Source organism: Poecilia latipinna, unplaced genomic scaffold (genome assembly GCF_001443285.1).
Source record: "Poecilia latipinna isolate Pla-1442-1.1 unplaced genomic scaffold, P_latipinna-1.0 Scaffold274, whole genome shotgun sequence".
Classification (NCBI taxonomy): Eukaryota; Metazoa; Chordata; class Actinopteri; order Cyprinodontiformes; family Poeciliidae; genus Poecilia; species Poecilia latipinna.
Window position 1 is genome coordinate 46,287 of NW_015112890.1, and position 24,419 is coordinate 70,705.

The 24,419-nt window shown below is 39.5% G+C and overlaps 2 protein-coding genes across 3 annotated transcripts; both read left to right on the forward strand.

The window, feature by feature from the left end:
• The first annotated feature begins 1,753 nt into the window (after window positions 1-1,753).
• On the forward strand, window positions 1,754-2,338 carry pnx (posterior neuron-specific homeobox). The gene has a single exon (XM_015033599.1). The coding sequence runs from the start codon at window positions 1,805-1,807 to the stop codon at window positions 2,279-2,281; it is 477 nt and encodes a 158-aa protein (XP_014889085.1). The 5' UTR covers window positions 1,754-1,804; the 3' UTR covers window positions 2,282-2,338.
• A 3,351-nt stretch (window positions 2,339-5,689) lies between these two features.
• On the forward strand, window positions 5,690-24,348 carry aebp1a (AE binding protein 1a). 2 transcript variants are annotated; one of them, XM_015033604.1, is made up of 21 exons: window positions 5,690-5,826; window positions 5,914-6,158; window positions 10,983-11,213; window positions 11,373-11,417; window positions 13,091-13,153; window positions 13,768-13,827; window positions 13,917-13,985; window positions 15,054-15,131; window positions 15,227-15,336; window positions 16,021-16,160; window positions 16,693-16,777; window positions 16,873-17,017; window positions 18,021-18,100; window positions 18,196-18,319; window positions 18,421-18,617; window positions 19,629-19,802; window positions 19,893-20,018; window positions 20,101-20,347; window positions 20,901-21,040; window positions 21,155-21,254; window positions 21,619-24,348. In XM_015033604.1, exons 2-21 carry the CDS (start codon window positions 5,918-5,920, stop codon window positions 22,164-22,166), a joined length of 3,003 nt encoding a protein of 1,000 aa, XP_014889090.1. In that variant the 5' UTR covers window positions 5,690-5,826; window positions 5,914-5,917; the 3' UTR covers window positions 22,167-24,348. The 2 variants fall into 2 exon arrangements, with proteins under 2 accessions (XP_014889090.1, XP_014889089.1); XM_015033603.1 differs by lacking the exon at window positions 5,690-5,826 and having other exon boundaries at window positions 5,900-6,158.
• Window positions 24,349-24,419: the final 71 nt, after the last annotated feature.

The following is a 24,419-nucleotide window of genomic DNA, read 5'->3' on the forward strand; positions in this document are numbered from 1 at the left end:
CTTGGTCAGGAATCCTTTTGCAGCCTTCAATGCGGCGTGGAGGCAATCAGCCTGTGGCTCTGCTGAGGTGTTATGGAGGTCCAGTCACCTCTTCTCGTTTTGCAGCGTTTTCTGCCACACTTTTTCCTTCCCACTGAGGTGCCTTGATACAGCACTCTGGGAACAGTCTATGCGTTCAGAAATTTCTGTTTCTCACCCTCTTGCTTGAGGATGTCAGTGATGGCCTTCTGGACAGCAGTCAGGTCAGCAGTCTGACCCATGATTGCGGTTTTGAGTAATGAACCAGGCTGGGAGTTTTTAAAAACCTCGGGAATCTTTTGCAGGTGTTTAGAGTTACTTTGTTGATTCAGATGATGAGGTTAATTGCTCGTTCAGAGAAAATTTTCATGATATGCTAATTTTTTGAGACAGGGATTTTGGGTTTTCATGAGCTGTATGCCAAACTTATCAGTATTAAAACAATAAAAGACCAGAAATATTTCAGTTGGTGTGCAATGAATCTAAAATATATGACAGTTTAATTTTTATCATTACATTATGGAAAATAATGAACTTTATCACAATATCCTAATTTTTTGAGAAGGACCTGTATGTGTACATAATACTTGTTTTTCGATGCTTTAGCAGAAATCAAAAAAGTGTGAGATGCATTTATTTCTCTTCCGTTCCCATGGGACCAAAACTTTAGTGTGTCGCTGCAAGTACAGCTTTCAGCTCGGCTAGAAACACAAACTTATTTATTTGCTAAATGCCACAATAATAAGACAAAGAACATGTCGAGATTGATTTTTTTTTATGTCTTCAAGATCAGAAGAAGCTCAGTACTTGACCCAGTTCCACCGGATCTGTCAGGAGAAATTTTTTTAATCTCTAAAATGTTCTCAACAGTTTTCTGGCATTTAGCAAATAGAAAACAATTTTTGTAATTCTAAATAAACTAAAACAAGAGAAGTTTGGTCTGATTTAACTTCAGACAGTGACAAAAAGAGTATTTTTATTTGAAGCAAACCTCTCGTTTCAACTGTACAATCCCAATACAATGCACTAACATGAAGAAATGGGAAGAGGTTCAAACTTTGATCACTTTTGCACAAGGGATTGCAAGAGAGTTGGAATAATGAGATGTTCTGTCATAAACTTGTCTTTGCCCCTCCTTTCCCCCCAAACACACACACACACACGCACGCACGCACGCACGCGCGCGCACACACACGCCACACAATAACAGGACAAATGGTGCTTTTGGAAACTGTAACACAAAGACGAAGAGGTTCCAACTTTCCCCTCCACGGGTCTATAAATTAGCATCACAACGAGCCTTCACCCGTGAAAAAATCTCCTATTTGCAAACAATGACAAGTCCGAGTACAAAAAGTAACACGGAGGGAATGAAAGAGCGCACATTTTGACCAGATGCCGCACAATAATTAACAAGCTCAGGGGCCCCTCCGGATCCTCCTCATTTACATTGTGAAGGGCCAACACGGGGGTCCCACAAGGCCGGAGCGTGTCTGCAAAAGTTACGATTGTTCCTGTGAGCCGAATGGCCTCACTTAGAATAAAATGCACATCTGAAAGAGATGCCTATATATATATATATTGACTCACAAGGGGCCCGGGAGGCCCCAGAAGCAGACATGCAGCCAGTTACAGTCAAAGTACCACAGAGCCAAAGAACACCATTTTCAGTGGAGGATATCTTGAATCCGACTAAGTTTACCCGGAAATTAAACTCGACTGGGGAGGAATCAGCTGCAGGTGAAAAATCAGCTCAAATCTTATTTAGAATCTTTTCAAATTGTCGATGACTTTAACTTTTTTTCTCCTTTTTTCTTCTTTAGAAAATCATAATCCTAATGAGGGAGATGGAAAGACGGAGCACCGTACGGTGGGTAAAACAGAGTCACTACCCCGGCTCAAGGTGAAGAGTCGTCGGATCCGCACCGCCTTCACCCCGGAACAGCTGCGGGTTCTGGAGTTCAGCTTCCAGAGAAGCCACTACCTGTCGGTGCTGGAGCGTCACACCATCGCCGCGGCCCTCCGCCTGTCCGAGACTCAGGTCAAGATCTGGTTCCAGAACCGACGCACCAAGTGGAGGAAGGAGACCGTGACCCTGCGGGGAAAGGAGGAGGAAGAGGAGCAGCGCGGCTTCATCCCGGCGTTCCCGTCCCACCCTGCGGTCTGCGCGGCTCTAACCTGCGGGCCCCTGTACCAGCAAGGCCCCCGGCTCCAGCTGGTTCCTACGCTGCCTCTCATGCCCTACCCATACTGTTACACATGAAACGTAATAGGAACTCCAGCTTGAAATGGGCCAGAATCAGAAAACTCCTCCAGAACCTGCAGCAACGTTTGGAGGAATTTGTTGCCAGACTGTGACTGTCCAGAAAGTATTTCAATAGGAGAAATGTGACATGTTTTATACTTTATTTTTACTTTTTGATAAGAGTAAATGTTTTTTTTTCTTTAACTGATTTAATTTTATTTATTATTGCATTGATATTTTGTTAAGTAGAAGTTATAAGCAGCTTAATAAGACCCTCAAAGGTGTATCAGAATAATTTTATACTTTTGTGGACATAAAATATTTTCGTTTTGGTTTCACGTTTGTTTAATAAATTATCATAATGTGGAATCTCTTGTGGGTGTTTTTTTACACTTGAGGTCAGATTCTGTAAATTTAGAAATGTGGTAAAGATCAGAGTTATTATTTCCAGATAGGCTAAAAAATGGAAAAATGTTTGAACTACTTCATGCCGTTTCTTTACGTTACAAACAAGATGAACAAGAAATCTACTAAAAATGTGGTAAAAAAAAAAAAAAAAAAAAGAATGCCTGTTCATCAACTCCTACACATTGTTGGATCTTAACTAGTTTGTTTTTAATTCAGATTTTTTTTTTAAAGCTAATATAAAAGAAAAAAAAATCAAAAAGGGTTCTCCATTCATACAGATGTGTATTTCAGTTAATAAAGCAAAAATAAATAAATAAAATGATTTACTGTACTTCAAAAGTTGTTAATCTAGAAATCAATTTAAGCGACTACAAGAAAAAAAATAGCTGAGTAAAATTCGTGAATAATTTAAAAATAAACTGATACTTAGTGTCGTTTTGGGCAGACAAACTTATGTTTTTCTAAAATAAAATTCCTAAACCAAAAGCATGAATTTCAATTTGTGTCGTGTTGATTAAAAAATTACTAAAAAAAAAAAAAAGTGTCGAAGTCAAAATTTTGGTAAAGTTTGTTTTTCTGACCAGTACAGAGGTGCTGCAGCTGCGGTTCTGACCAGTAGACGGCGACATATAACACATTCATACGAGTAGCTGATCTTGGAAGTAACCATCTATGTCCAGCAAACATTTCCATGTTTTTACTCATCAAGTAATGTATTATTGCAAATGTGAAATGTCAGCATCATGGGAAAACAGAAAATATTTTTCAGAGTGAACTTTAAAGACTTTAACTGCATTGCTTGTTCAGATCCACACATATAGTTTTTACTGAGATGCTCAATTCTTGTCAAACTGATGAATTTGTTACTTTTTTATGTACAATAAAAAAAACAACATAAAATGAAACTCCACCACTGAATTTGGTCTTTTTGTAAAAAGTCTTTTTGACACACTTATCACAAACAGAAACAATCCTTCTGCGGCACATCTGCATGTAATTTGGCTCCCACTCTCCTCAGATGTCAGGCCATTTTTAACCCAGCAGCATATCCAGCAAAAACAGGGACAGAAACAAAGCACTGGTGCATTTTAAAGAACCATCTGGTGGCCTTAAAACCAATATTTCCATTTCCATTTCAGAAGCCAGCTAATTTTTCACTGAGTAAAGTTTGAGACCATTGTAGAATAAACATCATGGAGAGAGTAAATGGGGCATGTATCACATTTTTTAATAAGGAAGAAAAAATAAAATAACATCAGCAATAGTCCCTTCACCTCACAAATATGTACTTTGTGTTGATCTGTATCAAAAAATCCCAGATAAAATATATAATCATTTATTTTTGTGACTTGACATATATATGCAAAAGTTAAAAGTTAAGAGTTCTTTTTCACGGCAGTGTAAAAATTAATCATGAGATAAAATGCTGAGGGACCTTTAGATCCTGAAGAGGATGCTGGAGTCAAACCTAAATCCATCTACAGCAGAGATAATTATTACCAGATGGACAGGAAAGAAAACAGAGATAAAGAAGGCTTCTGATGTCCAGCTGGAAAATTAGTCCAGGCCTGAGTTTATTTTAGGTTTCTGTTTGATGATTTAGATAACTGGTACAATTTTGTAGCATCTGTTTACTGAGATCATTAGACTAAAGAAGAGCCTGCACTGCAAGCTAATGCTAAAGATACAGATGTGGAGCTTTTATCGCAGAAAAAGCAATTTGCGTTGTTCAGTTTTATTCAGTAATACTTTCCTAATGTTTTGTGAAATTAAATGTTTTCATTAACTCATAAATGGGAATGACTTTGGACAGGAAGGGTCTCCTGTAGTGGTCTGTATTACAGCAGTTCTGAAGGAACGTCTGACTGAAGACAGTGTTATCATGAAGGGGACGCCCTGCTGTCCGTTATGTTATTCAGTTTATGAAGAATCCGACTTTAGAACAGTTCTCTTTTTTAAGTCATGCATTCATGTAAAAACTCTTCTGCACTGGATTATCAGTGATCACTAAATATAGATTTCAAAAGTTCAAAATGTATACATTTCACAAGCATCATACTTCTGGGAAAGACTTGTTTTGCTAATATTTGTTAGCTCACAATCTCAATCACAATTGTGAGACGATGCGCTTAAGATGACAGTTTCACTTTTAAATAAAATGCTGTATAAAGTATGATTTAAAATAAATTTTACATAATTTGAAGATTTAAAATTGGGCCTCTGCCTCTTTAAAAACTACAGTTCTTTCTGAAACTCTGCCTTCAAGAAGTCATGACAACATAACTCCTCTAGTAACCCTTTAGCAACGATTTTACCAGCATTGTGCTGAGAAGTAATTCCTATAATGAGCTTCACAGATGCGTGGGTCACCAGGTGTTTGCTAATTGCTGCTGGCTAGCCTGAAGGAGCTGAATGCGGGGATTCTGGGGGAGGGTGGCTCTTTGAGGCAAAAGCTGGGAAGCTTGGAAACTGTAGTTCCTGGGAGGAGCTGCGATGCTAAGTCCACCCAGGCATTTTGCACAACTGAATGGTTGCCATGGGAGATTAAAGGATTTCTTAATCATGCATGAAAGAATCAAAGCAGCCCTCCAGGTATGTTTTTGATGAGGGAATAACATTATAAAATGATGTGTAACTTTTACACAATACTGTCTCTTTAAATCACCGAGTTTTGCACAGCAAACGGCCATCATGTTACTCCTCTTATTCTTCCCACAAGCGATTCCTCTGGCTTTGTTCAGTCTGAAATCAGTTTTTCCAAAGTTATAATTAGCCCCCTTATGCTCTGCCTGCATCAAGCAAACCTGAGAGTCGAGTCAATTTCTTTTGTGAAAAGCCAAACAGTCACCCTCCTACACTTCTTCCCCTTTTTCCTTCTGCTGTCTCCCTCACAGGAATGTCCCATGCATGACAGATGCTCCTCCCCTCTCCTGAGAGACGGGTGAGGGGAAAGAGGGGGTGAAGGGCTATGACGGATAAGTAAGAGGCAGCAGAGGAGGCGTGTGTGTGTGTGTGTGTGTGTGTGTGTGTGTGTGTGTGTGTTAAGTCAGCAGTTTTCTTCCTCAGCCTGTGCAGGCTCTCATTAGAGAGGAGGAAGCTCTCTAGACTCTTCCTTTTCATGCCCTCATCTCCAGACGCCTCCGTTGCATCTGCAGGTCAGATGTCGAGCTATCTCTGCATCTAGTTTTAGGATTTACCCCTGGAGTACATCTGCTGAAATTCACCCTCATGCTTTATTTCAGAGAAATGAGGGTCGCGGTGCTGGTGGTCTGGGTCGGGCTGAGCCTTTGTTGGGCTCTGGTCAGCGCCGAAGAACCTGTGGAGGAGCAGCAGCTGTCAAGAGCCAAAGCTCTGGCGAGAGAACCCCAGGGACTGATCGGAGACCGGGGCAGATGGGACGCTGAAATGTCAGACGAGCCAGCTGAAGTTACAGTAGAGGAGAAGGGCAAAGCAAAGAAAAAGAAAAGCCCTGAGGAAATCGAGGCCGGTAAGTTGAAGCTCAAGCAAAAAATGCATCTGTGAGTTTTCCTGACCTTTCCTGGCCTCTCATGTTGTCAGAGGTCCCACTTACAGCCCGCCGCCTTAAAGGAGTAGAGTGGAGTTGTTGAAATGAAGTTCTGTTAAAAGTATATTACATCATAACTGCAGTAGAAAATGCGCTTGGTTTCTTCACAGGGCTGCACAAAATGGAAAAATTGTGCAATAGCAAAACAAACATTAACTATAGCAATGACTACATCAGCTGAAATCCACATATTTTCCTTATTTCTCTTTAGCAATTCATTGTTGAAAAAAAATCTCAGTCTCTTGACCTCATTTGCTGAATGAGCTGGAGAACAAGCACAAGGGGGAGTGCAGATAACTAGTTTAGACAGACAAATAGGTAGACGGACAGGTTATTATTATTATGGATAGATAGCATTTAGCAGGCTGATACAGTCTTCATTCAGTATAGATCCAGATAAGTTGGTCTCAAATGCTGAAGCAAAAGGGACCAGAACCAAAGCGGATTTTTACAGTCTTAAAATGTAACTAACCACCTTAATAAAGCTTATCCTCACCCTTCACAAATTTGGAAACAAACCAGCAAAGTGGGTGGAGCCAAAAGACACCAAGGGGTGTAGCCAAGTGTGGGTGTTCAACAGAGGCTGGTAAGCAGGGCTGTGGTCAGGAGGAAAGATGCACTGTTGCTTACTTCTAAACTTTGTCGCTATATTTGGGGACTTTTAAAACCCCTGTAGCGACTTCTTATACAAAAAACAAAAACAAAACAAAAAACAAGGAAATCTTTTTTTCTGTGTTGTTGGAGATTTTTATGGCAAAAGCACTCTGCTGTGAGCACCTCCCACTTCCTGTACTGCAGCATACTGTCACCAGTGATCAGAGCAGAGGAGAGTCATTCCACTCTGTGTCCACATTGCAAATACATCACATTTGTAAAGCTGAGTAACACCATTGATCAAAGTTTGCTGTGGCCACGCTCACTATTCCAGCTACTGAGTCCTGATGACTCGCCATGTGTCTGAGTGAGATGCTTTTATAACTGAATGTGGAGCTAAACATAAAGATAGATAACGTATTTATAAATAGCTCTAGTCTCTATATGAATTTGAAAATCGTTTACAGAAAAGACCATTATTTATATGGAATATGGAGATAAGTGGTGGTGTGCCACCAATGACCTTCCTGTGTGAAACAAGTATTGTTAGCAAAATGTAAAGGATTTATGTTCAATAAAAATCCAAAAACAAATAATTTAACACTCATTTAAACTTCTAGAATAGCTTTGCCTTTGATACTGCTGAGTACACAAAGCAAATATGAAGGTTCACAAAAATGGCTTGCATAAAAGCGCCAAGAATAATTTTTGGATTTAGATTCTTTGAAACAGAAAACTATTTTTGCTTTTGTCCTTTTTCAGACCAGCTGTCAACCTTGGCATCCAAAACCAATTACTTTGAACTAATAATGAATGAAGAGAGCAAAGGAATTGTCTGCTTAACTGCTTCTAACCTTTTTAAAAGAAACACAATTTAAAATCCTGAAATGTCTCTTTAAATTTGAGACTCTGAGGCGACACAGGCGGGAAAGTCTGCAATTAATCTATGAAGCAGACAGCCATTTAGTTTGAGAAGAGAGAGAGAAAAAAAAGATGTGTCCAGACATTTATTTTGCTTCAGCAATATTCTTACCTCTCTGCAAATGTTTTCCAAAACAAAAGCAGATCAAGAGCTGCAGGAATGTTGTTTGGTTGAACATGCCTCTGATTCTGGGATGACTGGCCAGAATCTTGCAGTGATTCAGCTGGTGGCCTGACATTTTCCTGGCAGGACCACAACGATACGGCTGACACGTTATGCTTTCCCTGTATGTGTGCGTGTGTGTGTATATGTGTGTGTGGCCTTGCATTTTATGCATTATAAGGACAATGTTATGTTGTAGGGACCTCTTGAGGTGCTGTTTTAGGGTTAGAGGTTAAGTTTAGGACTAAGATGTGAATTTAGTTTAGGTTGGGATTAGGATTAGGGTCAGGGTTAAACTATAGAAATGAATACAAAATGAATGGAAGTCAATGTGAAGTTCTTGTGACGATGGACAGACATACTCTATGCGTGTGTGTGTGTGTGTGTGTGTGTGTGTGTGTGTGTGTATGTGTGTGTGTGTGTGTGTGTGTGTGTGTGTGTACTTGTTTAGCTATTCTTTTTAGGACCATTTCTGGCATATTTAATTACCTTTGAAGAGTGATGGGCCTTATGAGGACCAAAGCCCCATAAGGCCCAATAAAGTGGGCCCCCTTGTTTAGCGTTAGAGTTTAGGTTTAGAGGTAAGGTGTGAATTAGGTTTTGTTTAAGGTTAGCAGTTGGAGAGGATTTGAAAAAATGTTCGGGTTTGGTATAAATGCATGAAAGTCAATGCAAAGTCCTAACATGGGTAAAACTACCCATTTACATTACGTATAGATTTCAGGAGCTGGTTTAGAAAAGCACAATGATACTAATGAGAAAGCAAGTTTTTTATGGGAAAAGGAACATAGAAGGCACATTTGTGGGGAAACCACACAGAATGACTAACAGCTGAAATCTTTCCACTACAATTTTCCATAAGTGCGGAGAAAGGATTTACAAGAGGCCCCACTTTCAGACACACCACTGCAAGGGAGCTCATGTTGTGACTCTGCTCCACATTCAGCTAAACCACAAACCTGGCTACCTGTGTTTTCCATGAGTAACAGTAGTTACATAAAGGTCTGTACTTGCCTTTGTCTGTGCAGTTTTGTTAATCCTTGCCAAGGTCTGAATTCCTTTATCTCCATTTTGCTAACACGAGCCGAGTGAAGTGATGTGATTCAGAGTCTTGGCAAGAATGTTCCTACTGGCTTCTTTCTGCTCAAGCCCAAGCTCATCTTCTGAATAACACTGATTTAATTTGATGCAGATGAGTTTTCGTTTTAGGGTAGTGTTAGTTTTTTATCTTCTGTAAAAAAATAATAATAATAATAATAAACCAACAACAACAACTGCACAACATAAGAGTTTAGTTTCAGGTTACAGCCTCAAGAAATTTCAAGTTATGTCTTTGAAAAACATAACTCCCTCCTGAAATGTTCCACATTTTGGAACAAATCACCTTTATAAGCAACTTAGTTAATAAATATTCATGTTTTATTCCCAGTACAAAACTCCAGCTGCGTTTGAAGAGACTTATTAGAGAAGGTTAGTGAACAGCAGCAAAGACATTAGTGGCTGCTTCACCATGAAAATGACATCCTTAAAATTGCAGTGTGTAACTTACAAAAATATGTTTTTTTCCATATTTATTAATGGTGCATACTTAACTGTCACCATATTGTGTCAGTATAATATGAGATATATAATCTGTGGAAAAAATCAAGCTCCTCCACCTCATCCTGACCTATTGCCCTCTGAAGAAATGCACTGCTCCCAATCAAAAACAACCAATCAGAGCCAGGAGGAGGGTCTTAACACTGTCAATCAACCTCGTGTACCAAAGCTAAATGTGCAAAAGGCGGAGTAACAACTTGTCGTTCCAGGAAACCTATTTATCCGCCGTCATCTGTGGCAATGCTAACTAGCCTTAGCATTCATGGCAGGCTATGTTGCGGTGAACTGGCTGTAGTGTAGCAGATAGCAAAGGGGGTAAGAGGGCGTGTGAGTGACTGACATTGCTAAAACCCTCCTTCTGGTTCTGATTGGTTGTGTCTCACTGGTGTATTTTTGAAGTAAGTACTGGGAGTACTGGGAGAATTCAGAGTTCAGTTTCTACACAAATTATCATTCATAACATAATAATTTTAATAAATATGTAAAAACATATTTCTTTAAAAGGTACACACTGCAGCTTTAAAGTATAATGGTACATACATTTGGTTTTAGTCAGCACAAGTGCACAAATGTGACAAGATCAGAGAAGGAGTATACACTATTATGAAACATATTTAATTTATGGTAGGGAATGTTACGAATGAACTCATGTTAGGAAGGGAAGAAAAGGAAGAAGAGGAAAACTAGTGGACTGGGCTAAAGCCCTCACCGCTTTATGCAACAATATAAGGAAGAGGTGAATGGGAACCACAGAGGAGAACCAAACAGCCAGATGACTGAAACATGAGAAAGTGTTGTGATCTGAAAAGACAATGAACCCAAAGAGGAAGAGTGGCCAGGTAATCCGTAAGAATAACGTCAGGAGATGGCGGACAACTCCAAGGAGCCTGAGGTGGGAGGGAAATGAGTTACAGTGCATCAGCCAAAAATGTTAGTGTGCGTGAATTTCTATTGTTTTTATTCAGAAACTCCAAAATTAAACTAAACAAAAAAAGAAATTTCAGATCTAAGTTATCTATTTTAATTTTGCATAAATTAAAATAGATAACTTAGTTTCACATAAAATAATATAGCTAACAGACCAAATAGCCATGGATGATTTGTCAATGTCCCTCTACATCTGCTTCTACACCTGCAGAAAGAGAGAAAACTAACAGGGATAGGACAGGTTCTAACACAGCATTTTACACTGGACCCAAACACACTCCTCTCCATGATGCATTTTGATTCTCTGTAGTGTAAAGCGGCACTTTGTTTCTGCACAGACTAATCTACATGTATTTGATGCAGCGTCTGCCCGTGCTCCAGTCTGAACATGTTTTCTGATGCAGATTGATGGTTGCAGTAAAACACTTGCTGGCTATGTAGCAGTTAAACATCCACAGAAGTGACACAGCTGCTCTGTGTGGGCATCTTCACTCGCCGTGTTCTGGTTTCAATTAACGGATTATGTCTTTGTCTCCCTGAAGCCAAAGCAAAGAAGGCAGCAGAGAGAGAGGCTAAAGCCAAAAAGCAAAAAGCTCCAAAGCCCACCAAGAAACCCAAACCGCCAAAGCCCACCAAGAAACCGAAGCCACCCAAACCCACAAAGAAGCCAAAGACGCCTAAACCCACCAAGAAACCAAAGCTGGTAACGACCACGGCGCAGCCGGAGCTCCGCCTTCCTCCGCTGGAGGAGGAGGAAGTGGGCCTGGAAACAAGTGAGTTCACTTCAGATTTATGGTTTCAGGTAGGAGGAGAGTCAGGGGAGCAGTATTCAACTTGGTGATCTTTTTGCCAGAATACTCTGACTGTTACAGGCTGTTGCTATAAAATAAAGAGATTTCAGTGTGCTTAAAGCTTTGATCTGATCTTTACAGCGAATCAACCCGAGTTTCCAACGGAGCCTGTTGAGCCAGACCTGGGTAAGACGCCCAGCCCGAGTCCTCACAGAGAAGGAAATCCTTACATGTGTCTTTTTATTGCAGTGGCATGACCTCTGAGAAAAGGTTTAGCAAAATCTAATAATTTTTATTATAAGTATTTAGTGGTGGGGAAAAAAACTAAACATTAAGAATTAAACTACATTTCTGGAAGTGTAATTAAACCTTTCTAAAACAAAAAAATGTGAAGCTATTTATGCATTTATTTACAGTTGAAACAAAATATTTACATACACTGAATAAAAAGACAAACATTTTTTTCTCACTGTTAAATCTGACCAAACTTTTCTTGTTTTAACTTATTAGAATTACCAAAGTATTTCTATTTGTTAAATGCCAGAAAACTTGGCGAGAACATCTTTCAGACATTTTTTTGGAACTTTTCTCGAATTCAAAAGTTTAGATACATTTAATCAGTATCAGGTATAACTGCCTTTTAAACTGTATGACTTTTGGATTTCCTTTCACAAACTTCTGATAGATTAACAGACATTTGAGTTGATACATCTGTGAATGTATTCTGTGAAAACATTGTCAATTAACCACTGAGGTGCCAGTTAAAAAGGTGAATTATAACTAAAAAAAAAAGCTTCATTTTAAAGTCTTTAATTAACTTTAATTAGGGCCTGTGGTTACTGGTCTATGCATTTTGATCCCAGTTTACTTAAAAAGGGAACCTGCAGAAATACAAAACAAAGCCCTGTTTCCAATTTAGTGGAAATAAGTTATTGCTTTTCTAGCCTACAAAGTAAACAAACATTAACGTCCACATCGTAAATCAGGGATGGAATTACAATTTAGTAACATTGTAAAACTAATTATTCCTTTTATTCAGCTTCATCTGCTACTAAAACCCGACATGGACAACGTGGGTTGCCAGATGCCATTTTAATCAGCATCTTTGCTTCTGGAGCCAAAGCTTTTCCTTAAGCCTTTAACAACAAAGCACTGAGGTTTCTGTGGGTTGTAATTAGTGGTTGTACATATTCGCAGGAAGTGGAAAAATTCTGTTTTCCGCTAAACAGATCTGCAATTGTGATGTTTTCAAAGAGAAAACAAATGAAAACTGCACCACACTAACTTTTTTTAAACTCACCAGAAATGTGCGTAATGACACTTAAAAACAGCTGCAGCACCTGACACTAACTGATGGCTCAAAGAGTTTTTGCTTGGATCAGAAACACTTCAGTCTCTCAAGCTGCGTTTCCAGTCACCGTATAATTGTGCAATTTGGCATTTCGAAAATAAATTTGCTTTATGGAAACATGGCTATTTCTTTATTGAAAAACACTGTTTTTTTCAATAAAGATTTTTTTTGCTAGGATGAGGTGTTTTTTTGGTCATATCAAAATTGATGTATTTCATAAAACTGCAAAGGAAACACTTTTTTCGCATCACACGAGTCACATGATCAACAACCGGATGTTGCCACTGGTGCAAACCATGAAAAAGACGACATCAGGAAGGATCCTGGCGCAACATTTTATTTTATTATCATGTGATACTTTATTATTACATTACTTTATGTCAACAGTAAATGTGTTTTTAGCTTGAAGTGAAGCTCAGATGAGATGAGGTCAAAATTCAGTACAAAAGTTGACTTTAGATATAAAAGTCATCTTCATATATCTGTGATGATAATGTGATATTTCCAGACAAATGGATCAGAGGACACAAGAAGGAAGACACAACCACTGAGGTCATCATGTACATACCAGGTAGCCCTCGTCACACAGTTTATATTTGTATCTATACTGTAGATGCTTCTGTGTTGATTTTGTTCCCAAATAACATCAAATTTATGGACAACTGTGGACATAATTTCACTATTCTTGTGGGACAAATTCAGGATTTGCTTGAAAATGAAAAGAAAGATACTGTGTCAGACACTTTCAATAATTTATGATATAAATGAAAAATTCATCTTTTTCCCAGTAACACACTTTGTGAAACATGTTGTATTGATTGATTATACACAGCTCGATGTTTTAAGACTATTTATTTGCCAACAGCTAATGAAAACGTGACATTTAGGATTAGAATATTACAGCAGGTTTGTTTTTATCAGATAAAAAGGGAACTTACTGTTGAGTATTTTTAGTAGTTGCTATTGTCATGAAGTAATTTTAATATGACAAACAAGCCTTACCATAATGCATGTTTTAATTTATTGAATATTACTGTAATTTTATAACAAAAACTCCCACTTTTTTGATTTCTGTATATATGTGTTTGTTTTTTGTTTTTCTTAATGGCCTCGTGTGAAAAGATCACTGCTGAAATATTTTTAACACAATATATCTATACCATTTCTTTCTTCTTGTTGTTCTAGAGGAAACCACGTCTGTTCCATTCGCTGGTCCCTGGTATGAAGAGTATGATTACTCTGACTGTACGTCTTTATCCAGCTGAGAACTGGACAAATATTAAGACTGTTATCTTGATTGTGGCCGATGAGAGACTTTCTCTGTGTTTTTCCAGTGGCAGAGGCAATAGCAAAGAAACAACAAGAGGAGGAGGAGAGAGCCCGCAAAGAGAAAGCAGAGAAAGGTAACAGATGGAAAATATTGATTCTTTTTAAGGACAAGTCTGCTTAAATGAGGGATCGACAACCACATGTATCTCTATTCTCACCATTATGACTTCTAATAACCAAAAATGTAAAAGCATTGAGCTTCAATAAATGAATGAATTTCCGGTGGGGGGTTGGGGGGTGACTGACATTTCAGTACAGCCCATCCAAAGAACAAAAGTACCCAAACAATCAACATGGGACATGAGTAAACGGGTACAAACTGCAGCCCTGAGAGAGCCACCCTTTCATTAGATGAGAACAAGAACATTAGTGTGGTTGAGGGGAAAAAAAATTATATCTGCACATGAAAAGCAACATAAAAACACAAAGCAGGAAAACACAAAATGTAAAGATCATTCCAAAAAAATGGCAAGTTTAAAAAATTTTCTTAGGTGTTTTCATGAGAGAAATGGATAGAATTGTCACAAAGAATGAGACTAGTGGTGGAAGAAATATTATTTTTTTATGAAGTATTTTTTTGTTATCTTTTTGTTCCAAACTACATACTTGTTTGAAACATTTTCAAAAGAGATGGAATGTTCCAAAAATATGCATCAGTTTTAGTTTAATAGTTTGACAATTTCCTTTTTTAAAAAAAAGGACATTTTCAAAATTCCCTTTGCAAGATTCAATAAAAATAAGGTCAATTCAGGCTCCCGGGTCGTACAGGTACCGGTCCGGACCTCCGGCTTATACACTCTGTTATTGTTCTCTAGCAAACCTGAGGATGCATTTACACTCAGAATAAAGTACCAACTAGAAAGCAGCTGGTAGAACTATATTTATATTTAGGGTTAAATGAGTAAAAGGTTCTCAATAAAACTGTCACATATTTGAGATTTTTCTTTGTAAAAGACTTTTGCTCAACCACATGAAAAGAACATATCTCGGCATATTGAAGGATCCAATCTTTCTGCCAAAACAGCATCAACAAGTTAAGGCATGGCCCCAATTTTGTATAAAAACACATTAGCATTAGTAGGACAGAAAACGTGGAGCGTGATCCTCTGTAAATTGGTTCTGTTTGCTTTATAATCCCACAGCTGAGCGGCAGAGGAAACAATGGGAGGAGGAAGAAGCAGAGAGACTGAAGCAGGCGGCTTTTCCTGCTCAGCCAAAAAGTACGACATTTACAACATTGTTTTGACTTACATGGGCTGGTTTGATCCTGAGACATTTGGCAGTGAGATCTGGCGTGTTGTTGTCTTGGTGTCAGAGTGTCCTCCTTTGGGCTTGGAGTCTCACCGGGTGGATGACGACCAGCTGCTGGCTTCCTCTCAGTCTCACCACGGCTTCGCGGTTCAGAGGGGACGCCTCAACATGCAGGTAGCCTGTAGAAGGAAACGATCTGAACACCTGATACCCACCAGCTGAAACTTTACGATCACACTTTGTACATTGTATGATGGCCATAAAACAGCCAAACTAATGGGATCTAAGAATCTTCCTTTTGAAGGGGTAGCATTATGTAAAATTGAAATTTTTGAGCTTCATATCATATCATGTTGTTCTCTCATCAAAACATACCTGGAGTGTTGCTTTGATTCTTTCACGCTTTAAAGGCCTCCTTTCCAAACTTCCGTCTCACTGAGCGGCCCTTCCCACTCAGCTCCTTCAGACTAGCCAGCAGCAATTAGCAAAAACTTGCACATGAGCTCATTCTACAAACTACTTGTCAGTGAAACGCTGGTAAAAACACTGTTAACAGATTAACAGAGGAGCCATGTTGTTATGACTTCCTGAAGGCAGAGTTTCAGAAGGAGCAGGAGTTTTTAAAGAGACAGAGGCCCAATTTCAAGGCATCAAATCACAAAGTCAAGTTTTTGTTAAGTCATATTTGATGTTTATAGCATTTTTATGACAATTGGGGGTAACATAGTTACTTAATTATGTATTATGTACCTGGAAAAATACATCATACTGTCCCTTTAGATGCTCCAAACAAACATGATGCATGATGAAGAATAGAATAGTCTATTTGCAGCTCTGGTTTGTGAACTGTGTTTGCAGAGCTCTGAAGATGAGGAGGACATGTATGGAGGTGCATGGTGTGCAGAGCCTGAGGACAAGGAGCACTGGTTCCAGGTGGACGCTCGGCGAGAGGTGGAGTTCACCGGAGTCATCACCCAAGGAAGGAACTCAGAGCAACTGTGAGTTTTGTTTCAAACAGCATTTAAAAAAGGTTTTGTTTTGGGGGTGGGGGTTCAATTGATCTCTTCTCATAACACTGGATTACATTTCATTAAAAAAAAAACTTAATCTTAATTTCAATTTTATGGTTAGTGGAAATACGGCATAGGTTTGAGCTATTTTGCTAAGAAAAAAAGGCCAGGACCTTCCATCTCTAGATCCTCAAAAGTGGTAAAAACAATACCCAAACGTTACAGTGAAAGTTGGTTGTATAAGGTTCTGACTCTTGCAGACTAAATACAAATGTACACAACAACTTTTAGGTTTGTATCTGTAGAAAAAGATCTCATTATCATTTCACTTTCAATTATTCCCCACTTTGTGTTGATCAGTCCCACAAAATTCCAATCAATGGCTTTGAGGTTTGTAGTTTTCTTGTGACAAAGTTTTCAAGGCAAGAATATTTTTCCATGACTGTTATTTTTATGACAATACAAGAGGAAATGTTTTGCTTGGAGGATTGTGGACTCATGACTTATGTTGTCATTTCAGGGAGGATTTTGTATCGTCCTACTTTGTGGCCTTCAGCAACGACAGCCGGGACTGGACGGTGCTGCACGATGGCTACGCCGAATGGGTGAGCGGCATCTAAATGCTGTACTCCAGCCGAAGATTTTCAAAGAGAAATCTCAAAAACATAATCCCTCTCTCTGTGTGATCCCCCTCCTCAAGCTGTTCTATGGAAACGTGGACAAGGAAACACCCGTAATGAGTCAGTTCGCCACACCGGTGGTGGCGCGTTACATCCGGATCCTTCCCCAGAGCTGGAACGGCAGCCTGTGCCTGAGAGCCGAAGTCCTGGCCTGTCAGCTACCAAGTCAGTGCCACAGACAACAACTTCAGGACAAACAAAATGGGCTGTCAGGAGAACTGCTATGTTTCTTTACTCTAACACGCCTGAACCATGTGACTGAGTATGCGACTAACTTAACAGTCCATTCATTTAAACCAGACGCACTGAAGCAGGAAAACATATGAAAGGTCCTTAAAAGTACTGGCATAAAAAAACCATAAAATTTTATTTCATTGAATCAATCTATTGTTTTCTATACAACTGACTCACTTAAGCTACACTCTGCAATTTGTAGGTAACATTAAAATAGCTAACGTTGGGATTTTAGGGCGGTGTATTTAATTCAGGTGCCCAGCTTGTTTCATAACTCTATTACTGAGAAGTTAATATTTAGAAATTTTCATCCAGGGTTTCCTTCCTTTGAGTTAGGACTTTCTCAGTCAACTTCCCCTGGAAAGAAAAACACTGCAGTTTGGCAAACATGGGCTATATTTACACACAGCTCTGGAGATATCCATTTCTTTAACATGAACTTCTAAGACGTCTCTCAGCCGTAAGGCTCAAATGACAGCTATTCCAACTGCTAGAAAAGTAGCAGCTTTACCAACACCAAAAAAACTCAAAAGAGGAAAATCAAAAGCTACAAAGTTAGAGATAAATTTAATTGACTGAAATTTCATTGATTTGAAGTACCTTTCCAAATAACTGAAAGAGAAATATTGAGTCCAAAGTAAATAAGTGCATTGTTTAAATGGGCCACTAATTATTTAAAAAGTAAAATAAAGATTTAATAATTAAATTAAAAATACTTTCAGTATGCTAGTAAGCTAGATAGCTAGGAAGCTAGTATCTAGCTAGCTAACTGGAAAGCTGCTATCCAGTAACCTCTCCAGCTTATTGAGTAGCTAGTCTTTATGAAGAAAGAAAGCTATCTCTCTCCCTCTGACTCCAATTTTATTTGAATTGTGGTCTGTATAAATAATGTATTAATTTATTTATTTCTGACATTATGGGTGTTATTTTACAGGCAGCTATCACAGTGAGAATGAGGTCAACGCGTCTGACGATCTGGACTTCAGACATCACAACTACAAGGAGATGAGACAGGTTTTGTACAAGACAGTGAAGAGGAAATTCTGGTCAAAATAAATTAGAAATAAATCAGCAATAAATTTGTTCCTTCTTTTATTTCAATGCTTTAGATGATGAAGGTGATAAATGAGGAGTGCCCCAACATCACAAGGATCTACAACATTGGGAAAAGCTCACAAGGCCTCAAGATGTACGCCATGGAGATCTCAGACAACCCAGGCGAACACGAGACAGGTCGACATTTAGACTTCAGAACATGTCATAACATCGCAGGCAGAGAGATTACTTGGGAAAAACTTCACTGACGTTACAACTTTACTTTACCCCATCTTCAGGTGAACCCGAGTTTCGCTACACAGCAGGTCTCCATGGCAATGAGGCTCTGGGTCGGGAGCTTCTCCTGCTATTAATGCAGTTCCTCTGCAAAGAGTACAGAGATGAAAACCCAAGAGTGCGACGCCTAGTGGACGGAGTGAGGATTCACCTGGTGCCATCACTGAACCCAGATGCCTACGAGCTCGCCTATGAGATGGTACCGTACCCCGAGAGTCACAACGACATAAATAACATCTAAAGTTTAGTCTGTCTATTTTTAAATGGCTAGAAAATCCACCTAAAATGAAGATTAAAAGAAAGTACATCCTTGTAACAACTTTTTAAGTGTGTGGACATTAGAAAAACAGTCTGTCCATATAGGGTGTGTAACAAAACTAAACCCACTCCATGATTTCACAGCTTGAAGAACCATCTTCAGTAGCAAAAACACAAAGCAATTGTTTATGTGTAGAAATTTTCCTGTCTTCCACTCAATTTGGAGGAATTTTAAACCACTCTTCATCTTCATCACACAACATTGCTTTATTGTTTGGATCCCTTAATTTGGGCAAAAATAAAGCCGTCAGATGCTTGGCTACAAAGTGCCCAAATTATAATTCCTCCTCCATTGTGCATGTCTGTTTCTATGAGGAGTTTGTACTAACATGGCATGGTAATGTATGTGCGAACATCTGTATTTTGTTTTCGTTTGGCCAAAAGACATTGTTCCATCATGATTCATCATGAGGCAACTTTGCAACACAGAGTTATGTCTTTTCAAATAAGCTAAACATGTTGAGTCTTTATTCAGTTGTTCAAACTTTAACATACTGGAACTTTGTTACAACACAGCTTGAAAGTGCTCTTCTGATTGATCTTGTTTACTTGCAAAAACAATCACTTCTGACTACTTTGGTATAAATAATGGTGTTCCTCAGGGACTGATCCTTGGACTACTCTTAATATCTTCATGGAAATGGCTCAAATTAAGTGTTGAGAACATGGTGATAATTTGACTTTATTTACAAAAAGGTTTAAATATTGTCCAATGTCCACCTTACCAAACATTATTTAGTTATTAGTAGTTTTTAGTATTGTTTAACATTTATTGAGTCCTTGATGCTTTAAAGCCAAAAAGTCAGGCAAAGTGTTGCTTCTGTTTTAGAAAAGTGAGTCATTCATAAAATCTATATGCAGAGTTTCATGTTGTCCTTCTGCTGTCCTGCAGGGCTCAGAGATGGGAAACTGGGCGCTGGGTCATTGGACTGAAGAAGGTTATGACATCTTCCAGAACTTCCCGGACCTCAACAGCATTTTGTGGGGAGCCGAGGACAGAGGCTGGGTACCTCGCATAGTGCCCAACCATCACATTCCGCTGCCAGAAAACTTCCTTGGTGGCTCTGTAAGTGCGCAAACAACAGAGGCTGATTCTGTATTTACTAAACTTCCACAAATATATTAACAAGTATTTCTTTATGTGTCATTATTTTAGCTTGCAGTTGAGACCAAAGCCATAATTTCATGGATGGAGCGCAATCCATTTGTGCTCGGAGCCAATTTACAAGCAGGAGAAAAAATGGTGGTGTACCCTTTTGATATGCAGCGTCCTCCAATTTCTGTAAGGTTAACAGGATAAAGAACATCATGAATTATCTTCCAAAATGTACAATTATTGATTCTGTACCATCTCGCTTTGTTAGCTAACTGACAGTCGGCGTTGGAGGGTTAATGCTGAGATGAACGAAGAGACCTGGGCTCGTATTCAGAGGCAGAACGAAGGAGCGCTCAGAGAGACTCCTGATGACGCCATGTTTCGCTGGTTGGCAATGTCCTACGCACACAGCCATCTAACCATGACTGAGACCTATCGGGGATCCTGCCACGGTGATGATGTCACTGGAGGACAGGGGATTGTTAATAGAGCCAGCTGGAAACCAGTGGTGGGCAGTGAGTAGAAGATGGCAAATAGCCCAAAGAGGAATGGCCACGTTTTGTGACAAAAAAATCAAGACTGGTAGCACCATATAACCCTCCTGCAGTCTTAGCAGTATGCTCAGGAGGAGCGCAGCAGATGTCACGGTCAGACAGCAGGGAAACAGGGGAGGGTTGTCCCAGCAGACCGTCAGTTCTCAAAACCACACACACCTACACACGCACACACACACAAAACCTTGTAAAAAGATCATGGGTCCAAATGACCCAATCTCCTGACACCACAGGAGGGTTTAAAAAAAAAAAAAAAGCAAACTCAGAGTAAGCACTAATATTACATCTAACCGAAAGGGCTAAGATGTGTCTGAGTTTCATTATTTGACAAAGAAAATCACTGGGTGTTCAATATCCAGGCGCCATTTTCCCACTGCATTTTCCCCTAAGCTTAGATATTTTCTAAAGCTCTGTTTCACATTCAAGATTTCTCCTAACCCTAGTCCAATAGATAAATGCATCTGCAATACAACTCTTACAAGATAATGTTAAGCTCCACAAATCTCCTCCACAGGTATGAACGACTTCAGCTACCTTCACACCAACTGCTTTGAGCTCTCCGTCTTCCTCGGCTGTGACAAGTTTCCTCATGAGAGCGAGCTGGCGCTGGAGTGGGAGAACAACCGCGAGGCTCTTCTGTCCTTCATGGAACAAGTGAGCACAAATTCAGTATTTTATGGGGAAGAGAGTTTTATTTCAGAATATTTATGTTAAAAAAATGACCAGAAATTAAATCCTGTTCTGAGATGACTTGCCTTGTTGTCACAGGTGAATCGAGGAATAAAAGGTATAGTAAGAGACATGGAGGGAAACCCGCTGCCTAACGCCACAATAACTGTGGAGGGAATCCGGCATGATGTCAAAACTGGTACGCTGGCTTTGAACAAGATTTTATGTTTCACACAAAGTGGTGTGTGCTGTGAAATGGAGGGAAGACATGGTTTACAAACCTTCTCAGGACTTCTTATAACTTTCCTTCAGGTTTAGAGTGTGTACCACTACTAATCCCATTCTCTCATCATTGTTCTCCTTGGCTAACATACCAGTTTAGATGGATATCCATGTCATCATTCTTCCAGTTCACAATTGGATCCTAATTTGTGTCACTCTGTCACCTAAAATTCCATTAAAATACAGGGAAGTTCGTGGTTATAGCCTGACTATATGCTTTTTAAAAAAGAGGGTACAGGTATTTTAACAAGGTTCTGTACTAATTAAATGTGTCTTTCTAGCTGCCAGCGGGGATTATTGGCGGCTCCTGAATCCCGGTGAATACAAAGTAACGGCTAAAGCTGACGGCCACACGCCCCAGACGCGGCTCTGCATGGTGGGCTATGACACTGGAGCTACTCCCTGCAGCTTCACCTTAGCCAAGTCTAACTGGGACCGCATTAAAGAAATTATGGCGCGCAACGGGAACAGGCCCATTCGACTCGTCACCAAAACGAACAGGGTGAAGTCGACCGCTTCGAGCACCACAGCACAGCCCGCCATCACAGGGGAGGAGAGTCAGGCCAACTCTCAGAGAGCCGAGCGACTCAGACGGTTCAGACTGATGCGTCTACGCAAATTGCGCGAAAGGTTAAGAGGCAGAGTCACCACCACCACCCTTCCAACAACAACGACGACAACTACAACACAACCACCTGTTGCTGAGAGCACAACTTCCTGGTACGACTCTTGGTTTCCTGTGGACAGCTATACAGAGAACCCGTTTGACACCTTCATATTTGGCTCAGCACCTACACAAGAGTATAATTTTGAATATACCATTGATTAACCAAAATAAATAAATCACTATCTATCTGCACAACTCCTCAATAACCACACATTACAAACTACTACTTCTACAGTCTTTTAATGAGTTTTCTAAAGGTCTTTGTGAAGAGAGATGCACCAAAAAATTTGCAGTTTTTCAACTTGACTGATCCAGAGTAGTGACTAGTAAGCCGGGAACTTTAAATCTTATCAGTAAACGCACCATGTCTAAGAGCAGTTTGAAAATGCAGATATATGTGGTGTGAAAGTGGTTGCTTAGGAAGACTTTCCAGGTCTCGGTACTTGTGCGCTATATAATATTAAGACAAAGGAAGCACGGATGTAAGATAACAGGAAGGCTGTTATCTTTGCCTGAGCAAAGAAAAAAGTCACTAACTGGACTGAACTAAGCAAAGTGGAACAAGTCTCCTCGTTGATAATTATTGCATAATCTTTCAGCCAGCAACAAGTTATTTAACCCCAACTGATGCAATGTGTAAAAATCATTTTTAAAGTCACATTCTGTGGTAGAAGAAAAAATATTAGTCTGTTTAAGAAGGGTCAGTTTATTGGCATCAAGCAGAGAAAACATCTAAGGAGATTGCAGAAGCTTCTAAAATTGGGTTCGGAACTGTCCAACACATTAAAACCTGGAAGGGAAGGAAACCTGGGAAGCATTGTCCCCAAGGAAGAAATATGGTCGGAAAAAAATCCTGAATGGTCATGATCTGCGATCACTTAAGTGTTCGGTGACATCAAACCGAAGACTAACAGCGGAACTCGAAGCAATGTTATGTTTAATAACAAAAGCAAGAGCATTTCCACTCTCACAATGTGAAGAGAACTGAATGGGTTGGGACTGAGCAGCTGTAGAAAACTACTGACCAGGGAGGCCAACTGGAGAAAGAGGAGCAGAAGAATTGGACTCTAGAACAATTTAACATGGTCAGGCAAGTGATGCATCCAACATGCAGCATTGAATATGATCTGGGGTTGCTGCAGTTCTTCCGGTCAAGGTTTAGCTGACTGCTTGAATATACTGACTGACCAGGTTATTCAGACTCGTCCCCCAACTCAACCACAGAATCCATTAAGAATCTTTGGGATGTTCTGGAGAAGACTTTGCACCGTGGCCAGACTTTCCCATCACCAATGCAACATCTTGGTGAAGAGTTCATGCAACACTGGATGAAAATAAGTCCTCTATCTCTGAGACGACTTGTTTTCAGAACCTCATCAAAAGGTTCTGAAATCTCACAATACATGCTGTAATCAAAACTAAAGGTAGTTCAGAGGTCCATTAGTCTGAGACCTGTTTTTTGTTGTTTTTTGTTTTGGCCAGGCAGTGTGATACAGTGACGTTGCCCTGTTCTGCCCTCAAGTGATTGACCTCTGTCTGTCATTGAACATGATGGATTTGGGAATGTTGTCAGAAATATGGAAATCTCCAAATTAGAGGATCTGAATTTTCTAGTGCAGGGTCTCAAACTTTAGTCGCCGAAGCCTGGTAACCTGTAGCGTTTAGACGCATCCCTGATCCAACACACCTGAAACAAAAGGGTATTGTCTCCCCAGGAAGTAGTCAAGTTCTTTAGACATCTGGTAATCACCTAATTATTTGACTTATGTGTGCTAAATAAAGCAAAGATGGATCCGAATGTTGCATTTAGCATGTTTTGAAGTGGAGTTTGACATCGGTGTTCTAGGGAATGAAACTGAAGATCGATGCAGACAGTCACAAATGATAACTGGACAACATAAAGTCTGTAATCAGTTTGATTGTTTCAAAGGTATTAAACTAACGTTTTAAAGTCCCTCCTCTCCCTAACACATGGCATGCTAATAGGAATATTTAGCAATCTCTCACAGTAGGAAGGGTAGAAAAATGTTTTGAATGCCATTCTTATTCCTGGCAGTTTTTCAGGAGAGCTGGGAGTCAACTAAGATTGGAATAGGCAGGTAAAATCTTCACAAAGCCAGAGACTGAAAAATGGTCACAAAACTCTGATCAGTGCCTCTCTTATGAATGAAGAGAATGGATTTTTATGAGGCTTTCACTTTAAAGCTACCACTGAATAGTCTGCTGAGCAAAGACTAAGGCAGTTTGCTGGATTAGAGTCAAATCAAATTGAAAGTACAGGTACATGTTTAAAAAATTAACATGTTCAGTATTCTTAATTATTCATTAAAGAAAGTTAAATTCATTTACTGTATGGACTCATACATATAGTAAAATATTTCTAGTCTTTATTTTTGGTCATTTTTGTGATTATGA

Excerpts from the sequence above, each read along its gene's own strand:
- pnx (XM_015033599.1), top strand. The coding sequence starts at position 1,805 with ATGACTTTAACTTTTTTTCTCCTTTTTTCTTCTTTAGAAAATCATAAT.
- aebp1a (XM_015033603.1), top strand. The coding sequence starts at position 5,900 with ATGCTTTATTTCAGAGAAATGAGGGTCGCGGTGCTGGTGGTCTGGGTC. Across the intron at positions 11,214-11,372 it reads GGAAGTGGGCCTGGAAACAA|CGAATCAACCCGAGTTTCCA; the intron begins GTGAGTTCACTT and ends TGATCTTTACAG. Across the intron at positions 13,828-13,916 it reads AGAGTATGATTACTCTGACT|TGGCAGAGGCAATAGCAAAG; the intron begins GTACGTCTTTAT and ends GTGTTTTTCCAG.